Source organism: Argopecten irradians, chromosome 16 (genome assembly GCF_041381155.1).
Source record: "Argopecten irradians isolate NY chromosome 16, Ai_NY, whole genome shotgun sequence".
NCBI classification, from domain to species: Eukaryota; Metazoa; Mollusca; class Bivalvia; order Pectinida; family Pectinidae; genus Argopecten; species Argopecten irradians.
The window spans coordinates 20387915-20404780 of record NC_091149.1 but is presented as its reverse complement, the minus strand read 5'-3'; the positions used below and the strand labels follow the sequence as shown (position 1 = coordinate 20404780).

The following is a 16866-nucleotide window of genomic DNA, read 5'->3' as shown; positions in this document are numbered from 1 at the left end:
TGTCCCTATTAAATTCCCTCTTCCCCTTCTGGAACCTCAATTTCACTAAGTTCAGGTTAAATGCAGATCAAAAATATGAAAACCGATGATTTCTTTATTTGATATCTTCTACAAATTGATTGATGGTTTACTTTGAGCATTTTTTTTTGTAAAAAGGTAGTCCAACTTTAAATTTGTATGTATGGTCCTATTAAACCTTATTTCTTTTTAAGTCTGCTGCACTCTTATTAGGTTGAATATGGTAATTTGGGAAATTCGACCTTTCTAAGTTAAAGGTAAATGATATCATTGAGTGGAATTTTGTTTCTGATGCGGATTTACTCATCAATATAAACTAGATCCGTCGCCGGCATGGAGGACTAATATTAAAGCGGTCAGTTCACTTCTGGTGCCCACGGAATGCATAAGTCACAAATCAACCCTTAATAACATATCAAAATATCACACACAGTGTAATGTTTGCCCAGACACAATTTCTCACTATTTATCAGTAACTGATGTTAAACGGAAGTGTGATAATTTCCACGTAAACTTGATATCCCCTTTAATTGAACTTGAAATATATCGTATTGGAGTAAACCAGACAATTTATCTTAAGAAGATGCTCCACCACTGACAAACGGTATTTTTTCACTATTAATAACAGGAACAAACGATTTAGTATTTTTCCTCAGTTACAAAAGTAACTTACTTTACACAATTACCACCATTGAAAAGTTTGAGCTTCTAATTTTACTTCAAGTTAAAAATATGAAAAATAATTAATTGCATCCCGAAAAAATTCTGTGTCACTATATAATATGTGGAAGGAAGTACTGATTGCGCATGCACCAAAGGCGAAATAAATTATTCTATATTATTTTTTGTGTTAATCAGACATATATATACATGATCGAACACCAATTATTGTTCAACTAATGAATATAATTCATGCTTTGTCGGCGGTGGAGCATCTTTTATGGAAATGTTAGTATAGCCAAATTTTGTACATTTTATCAAAATCTGTCAGGTAGTTTAGGAGGAGTTTGTCGGACAAAGTTGTGTCTACAGACAGACAGATTGGAGACAGACAGACAACCCAATTCTAGCATATCCCCCTTTAACTCCGTTGCAATAATTATACATGCTCTGTCAAGCTAAACACCCATGGATTTAATGAGCAAAAACAAGCACAATCACTTGATTATACAATGCAGTTAATGATAACAGGATGCTGACACAATTGTTACCTCATTTAAGATACTTTCAAGCGTAGGGTTTTCAACTGAAGGCAAGTCAAACTCGGCATCATCCAGCTGGAACAGAAACAAACTTGAAGCATGAACACAAAATCAACATGCAATGATACATTGATTATGAGAACAATTGCAATCAACCTCTAATTTACAAATATCACAAGATAGCTAGATGTACTATTGGTGATTGTTTTCAACTTGTTGAAATTGTCATAGATTGATTGATTTGAGAGGCATATGATGGCTAGCTAAGCCAATGTGTTGTTCACCCCTGTACCATCGTGTCATTTACACAGGAATGTCATCAGTTTGATGTGGGAGGTGTGGTGATCAATATACAGCGAAGGTGGGTATTGCCTGTGAAAATCATATTTCAATATACATTATGTACTGCCATATTTCATCCAATATTGCGATATACTCCAATATATATATTTTTTTGCATTTTTATATTGAAACAACCGTTACCGGCGATAATATCGCCCATTCATATTATAAAGTTTGGGTTTTATGGGGAAGTCTGTAAGATAAAGAAAGTGTTAATAAAATATGAATAAACATGCTGTTAACTTTTATTGTGAATTGTTGGTTTCAAGCACTAGTGTGTTAGGGATATGACTATATATATATATATAAACAAATGTAACCCGGTAGCTGTAATGATGCAAATCTATATACTGCTGCTACATGATATAATGGTTTCATTAATTATAAATTGTAGGAGGGATGGGATTAAAGGCCTGTATAAATATCTTTCAATAATATGAATATGCAATTTTTTTTAAATTCTAAATCTTTTCCCATTTCATGTCGGGCCGTAGACCACTCTAAGTGGAAGAAATACAAATTCATTGAACTAGGAGCAGCTAGCTTCCTAAATCCTTATGGAGAAAAAACCTGGTTTGGTCGGTATGTGACTCTTTGCAGCACTGGACGTACCAACATTTTTCTGTCAAAAAATTATCATACACCTATTGGAGTATTAAAACAAGTTTTGGAGTTTTCCTGACCTGTCCGAAATTTAGAACACATTTGAAAAGTGCAGTCAATTTTAGTTGTAAATAATGTAAACAATAATATGGTTGACTTCTATCTTTGTGCTATAGCGGGAGTTTTTCATTAGCTCAGTCGGTAGAGTGCCATGGCGGACCAAAAGCTGTGTAGCAGGATTGGATTGTTTTGATTCATGTACAGTCGTGGGACATAAGTACCAGTATTCGTCACTGTTGTTTTTTCGCTAATTATTCTATGTGTTTTCACTTTTTTTCTTTGAAGTTTCCTGATCTCATTTATTGATAGATTTTCACCAAATTTGGCATACTTATAGATAATTGTCTAAGCTCATAATGTTTATAAAATTTTCTGATGCTTCTTCTTTAAATTTTTATGATGTCATATCCTTCTTTGCCAAAATGGCAAAGAAAAAGTTTTGCTTTCTCATAAAACGCCGTTTTCTCAAAAAGTAGCTTACGGATAATTATGCAAATATTATAAGCTGAAAATGTAGACAATTTTCTATAAGTATGCCAATATGGGTTGTGAATTCCGCCAATAGATGAGATCTGGAAAATTCAAAGAAAAAAATGTAAAAATAAATAGAATAGATATAGGGAAAAAACAATAATGACGAATACTTATAACATTATCCCATGACTGTATGTCCGGTTGTAATGGTCTGCATGCTGGTTAGTCCGGGGTTGCGGGTTCGAGCCCGGCTGGCAGCAAATACAGTAGGCCATTTTCGCCCTGTTTAATTATGCAACACAATGACCAGTCACTTTCAAGAAAAAAATTATGACATGTAAGTTGGATGTAACGTTGTATATCCGCTTTAGAACTGCATTAGCTTTCAAAACATTGGTAACTTTTCCCTTTCAAGCAAGCAGACAGCATAATATTGTTAACATCCCATCATCTCAACAGCTCACTGTATTAATATAACCATGACATAGGAGAAAACAATTAGCTACATAGAAAATAAATAATAAACCCGATAGCCAAGGACTGTCGATAAATTTACCTGGAGGTCAAAATCGAGTAAATTAGCCGACGAAGCTCCAGTTTCTCCTCCCTCTCCTGTTTCAGCCATTGCTGTCACTATTACTAAAATTATATGAAACGAAATATAATTTTATTTCATATAAAAATAATAGCTTTATTATTTTTTTCGTATCTCAAATAACATCGATATATTTTTTTATCTATTAGTACTTGATTATTAACGAATATAATTATAATAGTTGAATTTCTAAACTTTGTTCCGTTTCTAAATAATCTGTAATATGGATCCAAAAATGGATTCGACCAATCAAAATTTACCGGAAGTCCCCCGTTACTCTCACCCAGCAACCATAAACAGTCAGAGCAGTGCGCGTTCAAACGGCCCCTGTGCATACGTTTTAGAAGGTAATTATTCTTATTTTACTTTTCCTATGTGTGTTTAAACATTGACATCTGTAACCCGTCAATTTCTTTCCATGCAGTCTTTATTGATGATTTCAGTAAAAAAGGAAACTTTGGATTTTGTTTAGAAAAAAATCAACACATGACATGCCAAGATGCTTACTGAAGTACGGTGCATGTTGTGTCAAAATAAATTTGTTCTTCGATAATACATCTATATCACATGGTTGATATGTATTCACTTGTAACTTGCTTTAAGCAAATGGTTTAATTCTTTCCTTGAACTATTGACAGTATGTAATCTGCTACAGCAGTTAAATATTAATAAGCAAACCATTAAACTGTTACATATGCCATAATTATCTCCTGATCTTTATCAGCGTTTATCACAATTGAAACAACACTTTGTCTTTGAAACCATGTTAACGACCAAAGAAATGTTGAAAAATAGGTTAAATCAATAAACACTGATATTGCATGCAGACTTTTAGATGGCTATAAATCCATTAAAACGGTGTCAATCTGCATGCAATTTCCAATTTGAACCTATAATTACAATATGTAAATTATAGCCTACAATGTAACTTTCTGACAGCCGAACAGCCCAAATATCTCTGAAACAATAGGCGATTTGCCGGTTCTCAATGACGTAAGCGATTTTCTTTGCAAACACCTAAGCGGCAACTTGAACAACCGGACAAGTTAACGAAGCGGCTATATTATAAGAAGTGCATGCTTACTTCTATGAAATGCTATTAGTTTTTACTTTATTAATGAGATATGCCATTTCATTTCTTGAATTATCAACGTCTCAAATACAACACAAATCAGTGTTTATTTGAAAATAGAAGGAATAGGGTGATTCATTTAAAACTAACATATGAACTAAAGCGTAAACTAAAAACTAAAACATAGCTATCGTTTGTCTTCAGTACACGAGCACTCCGAATAAAAACTATTGAATTGCAGACAAAAACAGCGCCTATCTGCATATGTGGAAGTTAAAGTATATATGAACTAGGACATGAAATAAAAAAGATAACAAAACAAACATTGTTAATTGTAAAGAGACATGGTTCCACTCGTGATATCAGCCCATCTCGACTTAGTATAGAGGTGATCATTTTCAAAGTAATGTTAGACTGAAAATAAATGTCAAATAAGAGGTTTCTAAATACATATGCTTATATACTAAGTGATTTTGCTCCTTATATAACTGGGGTCGGTAAACGACCCAATTCCTAATGCCAAACCCCCTATTTCTTTCCCAATTACAATGAAAAATTCACATATCAAATCACTGAAAAACAAATAAAACCCGAAAATCTCTCCCCTCGTTGTCTAATCTAAAACAAACTACTCTGAAACTGTTTTGATGGTCGTCACCTTTTGATAAAATGAAACAGTTTACTGTTTAACAATATCTAATCACCTATAATACTGTGTTTAGTAATGAGTAACTTTTTCCCAAAAGTGCTCTTTTTGCGATTAAAAATTCCCAATTTGTTACATAAACTTTTTTCCCAAAATAACCTGAAAAAACACTTATACTTTACATCTAATATATAAATGATCTACAATGTATTTGTGAAAAAGCAGTTTACAAAATCCAATAAATAATCTATTACACGACAGCAAAGTTGCATATGAATAGTCGTGTTACTTGCGAATTTTCTCGATTTTTATAGAAATATGAGGAACCGTGGAACATATTTTTCAATGAAATGAAATTCACCTTGTTTATCCTATTGCAGATTGATCACTGTGCATGTATGTATAAAGTAAGGCAACTGTACGTACAATAATATGTATGGTGTAATTACTATTATAACAACGAAAGAATGCACAAATGATAAAAATTACCATTAAGGGAGAAAACGTGTATGTAAAAATAAGGATCACTTTGCTTATTACCTTGAAATAACGTTCGTGTATATTTATTTTGCTAGTTTACTTAGCACTTTAAATCAACTTAGAATTTTTATTATCTTCAGATCATCAGCTTATCAATCAAAATTCTTATTGAAATTTTACTTAAAACGTATACCGATGCCCAGACACAAACAGTGACAATCTAAGGGACACATACATATTCGAAACAATGTGGATGCAAATCTTATTACCTGCTGAACACATGTACATCTCCCCAGCAAATTATGGATGTTACGCATTAATCCTTTCTCTTACAACTTCCTATCATTCTGAGAGCAAAGTTACTTACTTTGTAATGAAAATGTAATCTGCATTAAGTTTGATCATTACAAGTGAAATATCATTTCTCGGCAATTTAATTGACACTCTAGATACTTGTACCACGGTTATCATTAGTAGCAATGAGGGAAAAAATGTTCCAAAAACAATTGCTTATACTTGTACAGTCGATTATTACTACATGTATCATAGTAGCATGTCATTATTTAATAGCGTTACAACCTTCAACCGGTATATTGAAAAGAATAACCAGGAAAAAGAGCATTTATACATTTATTTGAGAGCTTGAAATATTTTGATTACAACACAAATAGAGGAACCATGTACAGTAAAGTTTATAGGTAAGCGTAATATACGTCAGATGTATACTTTGAAAGAGCACTTACTTCCGCTGTATCACCGTTATCCGCATACAGTATTGTGATAAAATTACCCATACAAACAAACAAATCTAAGTACACGACTTCTTATACAATAGGCTTATAAACAGAGAAAAAAATCAGATAAAAATACAGATGAAAATATATATTAAGTACTGTAAAGGTAAGCTGAATCCGAAAAATATGCTGCATGTGCGCACAATAAATTAGGATTTATCGCTAAATGAATATTTTGACAGCCTTTACACATATCTCTCATTTTGATTTGATGCACTGAATAACCAAATATAACCAAAAACAATTTAATTTTAGTGCACACAGCATTTTAAATGAGCTCACTTATCTAAAGGCCAATTTTTTCCTCCGGTGGAACTCTTTTGTGTTTCAAGGGAGATCACTCTAATTGCTAACCTATTGGAAACCGGCAAATGGTCTATTGCTGTGATTAGCTGCTTCAATAAACTCCAGCTTAGTTCAGTTTTAAGGTCAATTGGAAATAAAAATAGCAATGAAATGTAATGTTCAATTTGAACTTACAGTTGGTGAAAGCTGTTCACACATCACTCATTGCCATTTTGTCAAGTTTTAGCAAAGATGCCTGGTAGCTGAATGAAAAAACAAAAACAAAAATTCTTATGGTATTTTTATGATTGATTCACCATTAATTGTTAAAAAGTAGGTTAGATACGCCATTCTAATATAATCCCTACTTCCCAGGAAGATATTTTTTATTAATTATTTTTTGATCTTTTTTTTTTTGCTCTGAACTTTGAAAAGGAAAACAAAATAGCATGCAAGAAAACAATAACAATTCCATTTGGTGGAAATCCCTAGTAACAAATCAACATGTTAATCAACTTAATTGCTATATTCAGTTTTTACAATATCAGGGTTTTCAATATCATATTATCTGATATCTGATTTGGACTAAATTGTATTTGCTTGCATAGAGACTGTCAAGAAAAGTACCCCCTGAAATTGCAATTGTACCACCTCTCTTGTGAAATAATGAAACCCCTGTATATATTTAAAAAAAAGATTTTAGATCAGATCACATTTCTAATCAGTACTTTGCTTTTTTGAGACATGTTGGCTTTGAGTAGACCTCCAACATCAGTCTATGAGTATGATGACTATTCTGACGATGAGTCAGTGGTAAACATCGCACCTTACAGAGTTAGTGTGGAGTGATAGAGATGAAGTGTATTATTTTTATGATTTTATACATATATATGTTGTTTGCTGTGAGTACTTTCTACTTCTATCTTCCACCACTGTAATGATAACTCTGTTTATCAAAGTCATCCTGAAAAGGATAGTCACTTCATATTCAAATATAGAAAAAAACTGTTGGTACATCTAAAACAGCAATAATTTAACAGACTTTCTCTTATTTTGAACATTTAGTATATTTTTTAACTTTCCAGGTTAATTATCATACAAGCAAAGCAATTTTGTTGTGTTTCTAATCTGATGACTATATATGATTTTCTGACAATTAAATCATGAATAACCTTAAGAATTTCATTGTTAATTCAACATGCAGATTTGAACTTAAATCGAACATGGAGGCGGGGGGGGGGGATATAATTTTGTATTAGGATTTTTCTGCATTAGTCTGAACTTAAAATTTGAAGTTAAAACTCAGACTCAATCCCCAGTTACATATGGCTAGGCTTCTTTCATCATTTTACTTTCTACCTTATACTTTTTTTTTCCAGCAGTCAATTAAAGTTTGTCTTCTTATTTCTTTGACTGTTTGTATCCCAATTTATGTGTTTCTACATTTACTACAGGCTCAATTTGATTGGTCATCAAATCACCAATCAGCTGCTGAGTATTGTAGCAATACATAATTCAAAGTGTTACCATGGTAATTTGAAAATGTTTTCTCTCATTTATTTAATTTAATTTTATTTTTTCAGTTTTAGTTATCCATACTTTCAGCTTTGAAGACAATTGAAGAATGATTTGAGTGAAAACATTGCACCTACATTAAAAAGAAAATAATATTTTTAAACCACTGGGAAATTTGGACAGTGTATGATATCTAGCTAGCACCTTTTTCCTTGATAATAAATCAAACTCTCTTGTCTTCAAAGCTCAAAACATTTGAAAAAAAACAACTGTTTTGGGTATACATATTATTTTACATTTGTAATTTTTAATATTAACACAACATTCATTTTTTCATTAACAGCCAAGGTGAATGTTATTTCATTTTCAATTTTCTAGATTTGTGCAGAACATTAAGTTTTCTTTATGAAATATTATTACATAATTTGTTGAATACATCATCTTTTTTATCAATTATGCACTTGCAAATCTTTGATATGTTGGAGGAATTCATTGTCAGTTTACCTTTTAGTCCTATATTGCTTTCCAATTTGTCACAAGCATTTTAAACCTTTGTTCTTCTCTTAATTTTGGGAAAAGCAGATGCAACATAGAAAGTCACTGCAAATTACAGTCAAACGCATGTTTATTTAAATTTGATTTTCTAATCAAAGTGTGTTTTAAATCTAGAATATTTTTCATCACATTGATATGATATAGCATAATCTTGACTGAAAAGTTTAAAAACAAATTAATCATCTTCTAAGAGGAGAGAAATGAGTTAAGAAAAAAATATTATTAGACCAATTCTAAAAACCATGTGTTGTTTTTATATCTATCCAAAAATAAATAGATGTATGATATTTATATACATGGTGTTAACCTATCACTACTTATATATAACTTCATTAAGAATCATTTGTCTTGCTGTAAACCTAGTCCTTACTGTAAAAGTTGTTGTTTCATTTCATTCCAAAATATTTTTTATTAAATCATTTGATTTAATAGGGATTGGGCAGCAGGCTATGCCTATATAAGCCCTCTCCCTGAGAGAAAAATTGTTGTTTGAGTCCTGGTTGGGGCTGTATATTTGTAGAAGCATGCATATTCATTTGTTTCATTACTGTTATTGTTTTTTGACAGGCTGATAAGAAAAAAGCCAGCATGGCACGTCGGAAGCAAGAAATCCAACTACAGCAGGAGATAGAAACTCAGGAGGAGTGGGAAGATGTCATGTCCAAAGAGGGACTATATGGTACAGATATTATGTATAGGGGGAGGGAATATATGGTACAGATATTAGGTATAGGGGGAGGGACTATATGGTATAGATGTTATATATAGGGGAGGAGCTATATGATACAGATTTTTTTTTGTTTTGGAAGGGGGTACTGATATGTGGAAAAAAATCGCCATGAAATGTTATCTTCAAGACTAAATTTAATTATTAGCCATCTGAGGTACCCAGTAAGATTGTAATCAAGGTCTATAGAATTGATAATGAATCATAAAAAGTAGTGAATTTGAAGGAAAAAAATGTTTGAAAAGTTGTCAAAATATGATAACTAATTTTTTCTTGGCTTTCACTTTTGACAATATTATTAGAAAAAACAAAAACAAAAAGCAAACAAACAAACAAAAAACAAAACAAAAAACAAACAAAAAACAAAAAAAAGAATGATGAAATTTACTTTTTTAGATCACCTGAGACGAAGTCTCAAGTGACCTATTCAAATCGCCTTTTGTCCGTCGTCGTCCGTCGTATGTACGTAAACAATTTACATTTTCGACTTCTCCAAAACTGCTGAAGCGATTTCAATGAAATTTTGCACAAACCTTCTAAGGCACAAGGCCAATCAAAATTGTGAATTATATGGTCCCCTGCCACCAGGAAGCTATGGGAGGGGCTAAAAGGGGAAAAATTGACTAAAACTTCAAAAATCTTCTTCTCCACTTACAGATGTGATGGAATTAAATACTCTTCATAGATAGAAAGGTCTCAAAAAACACATTTTTGAGTATTATTTGATCATTTGTAATAGGAAATGAGTCAAATATTGTCAGAATTATCAGTATGAGATGGCCATTAAATCCTATTAACCAGTTTTCCATGATTGAACCCCAGGGGCCTTAGGGGCAAGGTCAAAAGGGGTCAAATAGGCTATAACATCAAAAATCTTCTTCTGAAATTCTGGAAATGGTAGAATCACATACTCTTCATAGATGGAAAGGTCGTGAGGTCCTTTACAAAAATTGTGAATTATATGACCCTGGGGTCTCATGTTTGCCCCTGGGGAGGGGGTCACGTTTACTATAGTTTATATAGGGAAAACACATTTATGAGCATTTTTTGCTCAATTGTCTTATGAAATGAGTCAAATTTGTTTAGAATTATTAGCCTGAGATAACATTTTAATATCATATCTATATTGGCCATGGTCAATCCCCTCGGGGCAAAGGGGCGGGGCCAAAAGGGGCAAATAGGCTAAAACTTTAAAAATTATCTTCTTAAATATTGGAAATTGTAGAATCAAATACTCTTCATAGATGGACGGGTCTTAAAGTGTTTTATGAAAATTGTTTAGCATTATTTAGTCATTATAATATGAAATTAGTCAATTGTATTCAGAATTATCCCTATGTGATGGCCATTGAATCTTATTAAAAAAAATTCCATGACTGATCCCCAGGGCCTTAGGGGCGGGGCCAAAACGGGTCAAATAGGCTGGCTTAAACTTCAAAAATCTTTCTGAATTTCTGGAACTGGTAGAATCAAATACTCTGCATAGATGGAAAGGTCTTAAAGTCCTTTACAAAAAATTGTGAATTATTTGACACTGGGGTCTTATGTTTCCCCCTGGGGAGGGGGTCAAGTTTACTTTAGTTTATATAGGAAAAACATATTTATAAACATTATTTGCCTATGATATTTCATATGAAATTAGTCAAACTGGGTTAGAATTATTAGCCTGAAATAGCATTTTAACATCATATCAATATTGGTCATGGCCGACCCCCAGGGGCCAAAAGGGGTCAAAATGGTAATTTCAAAAATCTTCTTTTTGAATTCACAGATTTGATGGAACCAGATACTCTTGATAGATTGGAAGGGCTAAAGGCCCTTTACAAAAATTTTTGAATTTCATGGCCCTGGGATCTCAATTTTTTTCCCCTGGGGAGGGAGTCAAATTTACTATAGTTTATATAGGAAAAACACATTTAGGAACATTATTTGCTTAGTTTTCATAAGAAATTAGTCAATCTGGGTTAGAATTTTTAGCCTGAGATAGTATTTTAACATCATATCCATATTGGTCCTGACCGACCCCCAGGGGCCAGAGAGATGGGGCCAAAAGGGGTCAAAATGGATAACATTTCAAAAATCTTTCTTCTGAATTCACAGATTTGATGAAACCAAATAATCGTCAGATGAAAAAGTCAAATTTATAAAATCACTAACTGACTTCAAGGGCCTGATGGGCCAATATATAGTGTTTATATGCATGTCTTTGTTTCATTCTGTATCTGAACTCAGGTGACCGTTAAGGCCCATGGGCCTCTTGTTTAAGCATGTACTTAATTGGAGGATGGGTGGCTAATCCAACTAATTAGAATAAAGGGATGTCTATTGTCAGTCAGATTGGATTAATTGAAAATTTGATTTAATAAGAAAGGGTAAAAATTTAAAAAAAAAGAGATAGACATGGGACTTTGTATACAGATATAACTTCTCTCTGGAAAGGTTGAATAAGACATCATAGGTGTCTCAAAACTATTTACAAAGAGAAATAAAAATTTCAACAGTATCACAATATATCTTATCCAGACAGAAAACAAACATTTATGTTAACAGAAAACCCTGAAATTAGGGATTAATATGGTGAATTATATCAAATTAGGGACAATGTAAGTATATGCTCAAGTTAAAAAAAAACCCAAGATATTTGATCTTTTCCTGTTTTAGTGAACGAATCTGACATTTCAGGTATCTAAACATTCCCATTACAATTTTTCACTTTAATATGGCAGCTTTTTATCCTTTGCAAATCATTTTGGCATTTGGCAATGAAATTTCCACAAATACAAACAGAATCTAGTGTTTGGGAATTTAACTGAAATTTGATATAATATTGGTTGTTCAACTTTATTATTAAAGACAATCTCTGTATAATTTTGCTTTCAATAAATTAGCACTTCCAAGTATACATTACTTGACACACTGGTTGTGAGAAAACATTATTAGGTCGATAAAAGTACTACATATAATTAACAGTCAATTGTTTCACTGTCGTCAGTAGATTACTAAGATTACTTATTTATCTTTGTTGTTTTTTTCATATCAAAATATCATCATAAACAAATAGTATCATGATTAAGAAAATATAGGTATTGTTACAGCCCAAGAAAACTAAATTGGTGAAATGAACAAAATCACTGAATTTAAAAAAAATCTTTGATATCTGAATACAAGTATTCCACTTATTAAGTTATTTCACACACTTGTGCCATTACTGGTATTGCATTAGATCACATTTTAAATTCCTAATGAGACACCTATGATGTCGTAAATAAGATCTGTCCATGAATTTCTGGAGTTATGTCCCCATGTTATAAAATCTGCTCCACTCCAAATATCCCCTGATCTGTATTTGTGATCACCAACTGCTGCACCCAGGGTTGCCATGGTAATATAAACATCTTTGCTGATACATCAGGTAAATGATTGTTTATATGGTGGAAGCGGCTAATCGGTTTATAACCTGTGAGTGTTGTATTTATTTACTCACCACTATAGATTGCCAGTTATCATAGATACAATACATATTAGCATTTTACAGTTTATGTTTTTCCTTTTGCAAAATTGAAACCGATATATTTTGTTTGAATTTAGAAATGTGACAGATTTCAAAACGGCTTTAATAACACCATTCAATACATATTAGAATTTTACAGATTATTTTTCCTTTTGCAAAATTGAAGCCCTATATTTTTGTATGATATCAGAAATTTGAAAGACTTCAAAATGGCTTTAATAAAACCATATGAAATACTGATTAATGTTTTAATCCGTTTTCTCTTTGCTATATAACCTTACCAACTGCAAAATCATTTACACTTGTGTAAACGCAGTGGTTGATGCACAAGATTACACACACCAGATTACTGACTTCCGCAAGTAGTGTGAATGCGCATCCGATTAGGCTTATTGTATCTGTATGACAAATCTTCAATATTTGCTTGTATCGATGTAATCTAAATCTTTGATTATATATCAGCAAATAAAATATTTAACAAAAATTGTATAAATGGGATTAAAAAGATTAAGTTAATGTAGAACTATGTTTTGTGTACTCTCTGAAATTGACAACATTTCCCGCCAAATTCCGGAATTCCATCAATTGACCAGCTGTTCCAACAATCGTTTAACATTGAAAAACAGAGTTTTATTTTTTTTTTAACACTTAATTTTTAATGAAATGGTCGGTCGAAATGTAAATATAAGGAATGATTTTATTGTTTACTGGTGTGTAAACTGCAATTTTTGTACATCTGTACAAAAAATGCAGTTTACACACCAGTAAACAACAAACAAACAAAATCATTCCTTAAATATATTTACTTCAGCACAATTTATTAATGCCACAACAAGCAATACATATATTAAATTTCCCATGTCCCGTCATTAAATGGTAGTGGTTAGGGGGATTCAATATTCTGTATTAGCATTTTACAGAGTTATCTGTTCTTACAGGTAGGTAATTGTGACGTCATGTGTTTGCGAGCGTAACATCATGCTTTTCGGAGAAAATGACTTGAATTTCGCTCACAAAATAATGACGTCACAATCGATACCTACCCACAAGGGAGGTAACTCTGTAATATTAAAAGACGGAATATTTATTCTAACGTCCCTTCTGTCCTGTCTTAACTCCAATAGTATGGTCCACACTCAGGGAGGCATTTTATGTTATAGTTATACAGATATTTCTATTTTACTTTTCACTTATAAAGAGTAATTTGTATTTCATAAATTAAAATTTGGTATTTGATTTATCTAGTCATAGAAAAGGTAATATTTTATAATGTAATTTGATATCACTATAGAATTCTCAGTCACTTAATAAAGTTGGTCCTTTTTGTATGTGTCCCAGATTTAGGTAAGTCATATTATTTGATATTGAACACGCATTATCACCAGCTGATACTGTGGTTATTGTATTTAAAATATAAATATTTGTAAGTTCGTCATTCACAATTTTGTTTGGCTAGTACAATAAACCATGTAAAATTTCAATCAAAAAGTAAAGAAAAAAAACTCTTTTAATTTCCCATACTCTTTCAACATGAAATGTTACTTAATGTTTGTATTGGTTTGCCTCTTTAAATTCTTAAAATGAAGAAGTATACAAAAAAAAATTGAAATATCAATAGACATACAAAAAGTGTCTGCATTAAAATTATTTTCAATTTTCTGCAATGAAGGAGAAAGGAAAAATATTTAGTTAAGTGTTTAGATGATAAGTCAAAATTTCTTGTTGGAATTTTTTTTTCTTTTATAAGGAATACATGCTTCAAGGAAGCTGTATATTTTCAACACTTAAACGAGTCTACTCCCTTTGTGTTCACCCAACAGCATGTCACTGTCAGTTAAATGTTCTCATCAGTATAAAGATCAGTTTGAACAAAGCATGTTAATGTTGAATGTGTTGCTTGGTCACAAAATCAAACTATATATGTTACTGCATAATCAAATGAAATAAGAAAGTTTCACATTTTGTTTTACTGACAGTTTTCAGGTATTCAGTAGACTCTATAATAAGGAATAATGTGTGTAAATTTTGTGAGAATAGCGTTTGGCAATGGATATTAATATAACAATATGCAACAGTACTTTGATTTTAGAATTTTTCTTCAGTACTTTCAGTACTTTGACAATAGATATTTATTTAAAGATTTTAATGTCATAATTGTTTACCTTTGTGACTGATCGATGCATAAAATTGGCCTTCTATATGTATCTTGATAGAGTTTCAATCATCAAGGACTACCAATAAAATTCTTTTACTAAATGGAGAAAAACATTTGTTAAAAATATTTAGGTTACCATGTTGGATGAATTTTAAAACAATTGGTCGATATTCAGAAATTGTGTTTTGATAAACTAAAACTAACATTGATATTCAAAATATCTAATGTAATTTGGATGCATAGTGAGGAAAAAGGAGAGGCTACCATATATTGTGTGTTATAGCATGCTAGTGTTCTGTTACCAGTTATTGACGTATACCAGGAATGGTGTGGACCATGCGTAGGAATGGTTGGTGTCTTCAAAAAAATTAAAAACGATTTGGGTGATCCACTTCTGAAATATGCTGTCGTAAGTTGTGACACGTCGGGTTTATTTGACATTTTGATTGGCCGCTTTTGGTGCGTAACAATGAAGTGGTTGTATTGATTGTAATACTTTAATGCACTCATCCCTTCTCATGTTTATGGATAAAACAACATTTATTTGACAGCAGATTTTTTCATTTTACCATTTTCTAAAATGATATGAAAAACTTTTCAAAAATGTATCAGCTAGATTTTCCTTTCCTTAAAACATGATCAGTTTGTATAAGAAGTTTGAAATCTTTTTGATGGCTGTCAGAATAAATTTTGTTTTCAAATATTCCTATTCATGAAAATGTTTGAATTGGTTTGGAGTTGCTTCTAACATGATTTGACATTGATTACAGTGATAGATGTATACCAGGAATGGTGTGGGCCGTGTACCGGGCTCGTTGCTAACTTAAAACGTTTAAAAAATGAACTTGGCGATGACTTACTACATTTCGCAATCGTAAGTTTTAATATGTACATGAGATTAGTATAACTTCTCCGTAACCTTCCAGCTAGAGCCTAACTCCTTGGTGCTTCCGGGTAAACCTATGTTTTCCGTACTAGATCTTAGTCTTAGGTCTGCATTATATTATCTGTTAAAGCTATACACTTAGATTCCTAAAACTCATTACTTTTTCTATTCATATATTTTAATTAGGCCTTGTAGATGTATTTACAAATATTCTGAAACTTGAATGAATCCCAAATGTCTTAGGCATTCGGCATTCTGAAATTATTTTGCTACTCTGCTTGTATCTAAAGCCTCTCTTCATCCTTTTAGTATTTTCTATTATAATCTGCTTCTTGGTCAACACAATGATACTTGAATGGTAGATTTATAAGGTAAAACTTGAGTGTAGGTTATTTGGTCATTTAAAGGATAGCTTAAAAGAGGTTATATTATGAGTACCATTAAAACAAAGCCTCTTTGTTTTGTAGCAATCATATCCATGATGCTAAGTTGGGGTTCAATTTTGTAGCTCCAATATATCATTGAATGAAATGCCATAAATGAAGACAAAAGTTGAAGGACAAAAGTTTCCATATTTCAAACCTTTTTAAATTGAAAATTTTAGTATTTAGTCTATCAAAAATGTGCGTTCACTACTGGTAAAATTGCAATTTTCTATACTGTAGTTTTCGCATCCCAAAATGCAACCTTAATTTTTAGCCAAAAAAGTGTAACCGTTATGCAAGTTTTGGCAGTATATTAACTCTGGCTTTAACTTTGTCATTTTACATCTTTGATGACATCAGTTGTCTATTAAAACTATGAATTCATTGGGATATGGAACCTTAAACAAGTGCCTGATGGTTCATGCAACTTAGTTTTTTGGAGAATTGATTGAAAGGTTATAATTTGCAACCATTTACCATGATAAAACACCATATTTTTTCAATCTTCATATAAGATATAT

At 31.8% G+C, this 16866-nt stretch overlaps 2 protein-coding genes across 39 annotated transcripts in view; one reads left to right on the top strand and one right to left on the bottom strand.

Moving 5' to 3' along the window:
* The window catches only part of LOC138310247 (vacuolar protein sorting-associated protein 8 homolog), a 42972-nt gene extending 39645 nt beyond the window's left edge, over positions 1-3327 (bottom strand). Inside the window, exons 1-2 of the mRNA XM_069251369.1 lie at positions 3256-3327; positions 1230-1295 (exon numbers count right to left, since the gene is read on the bottom strand). Of these exons, the coding sequence (XP_069107470.1) occupies positions 1230-1295; positions 3256-3324 (135 nt within the window). The 5' untranslated portion in view covers positions 3325-3327. The remainder of the gene's footprint in view (positions 1-1229; positions 1296-3255) is intronic.
* Positions 3328-3562: 235 nt separating this feature from the next.
* The window catches only part of LOC138310664 (thioredoxin domain-containing protein 3 homolog), a 48878-nt gene continuing 35574 nt past the window's right edge, over positions 3563-16866 (top strand). For 15 of the 38 annotated variants that reach the window (XM_069251972.1, XM_069251966.1, XM_069251979.1 and 12 more), the window contains exons 1-4: positions 3577-3641; positions 8026-8102; positions 9209-9320; positions 15340-15443. In XM_069251972.1, coding sequence (XP_069108073.1) covers positions 8100-8102; positions 9209-9320; positions 15340-15443 — 219 coding nt within the window. In that variant the 5' untranslated portion in view covers positions 3577-3641; positions 8026-8099. Of the gene's footprint in view, positions 3642-8025; positions 8103-9208; positions 9321-15339; positions 15444-15804; positions 15909-16866 lie in introns of all 38 variants that reach the window. The other 23 variants (XM_069251960.1, XM_069251968.1, XM_069251976.1 and 20 more) reach the window with 6 other exon arrangements.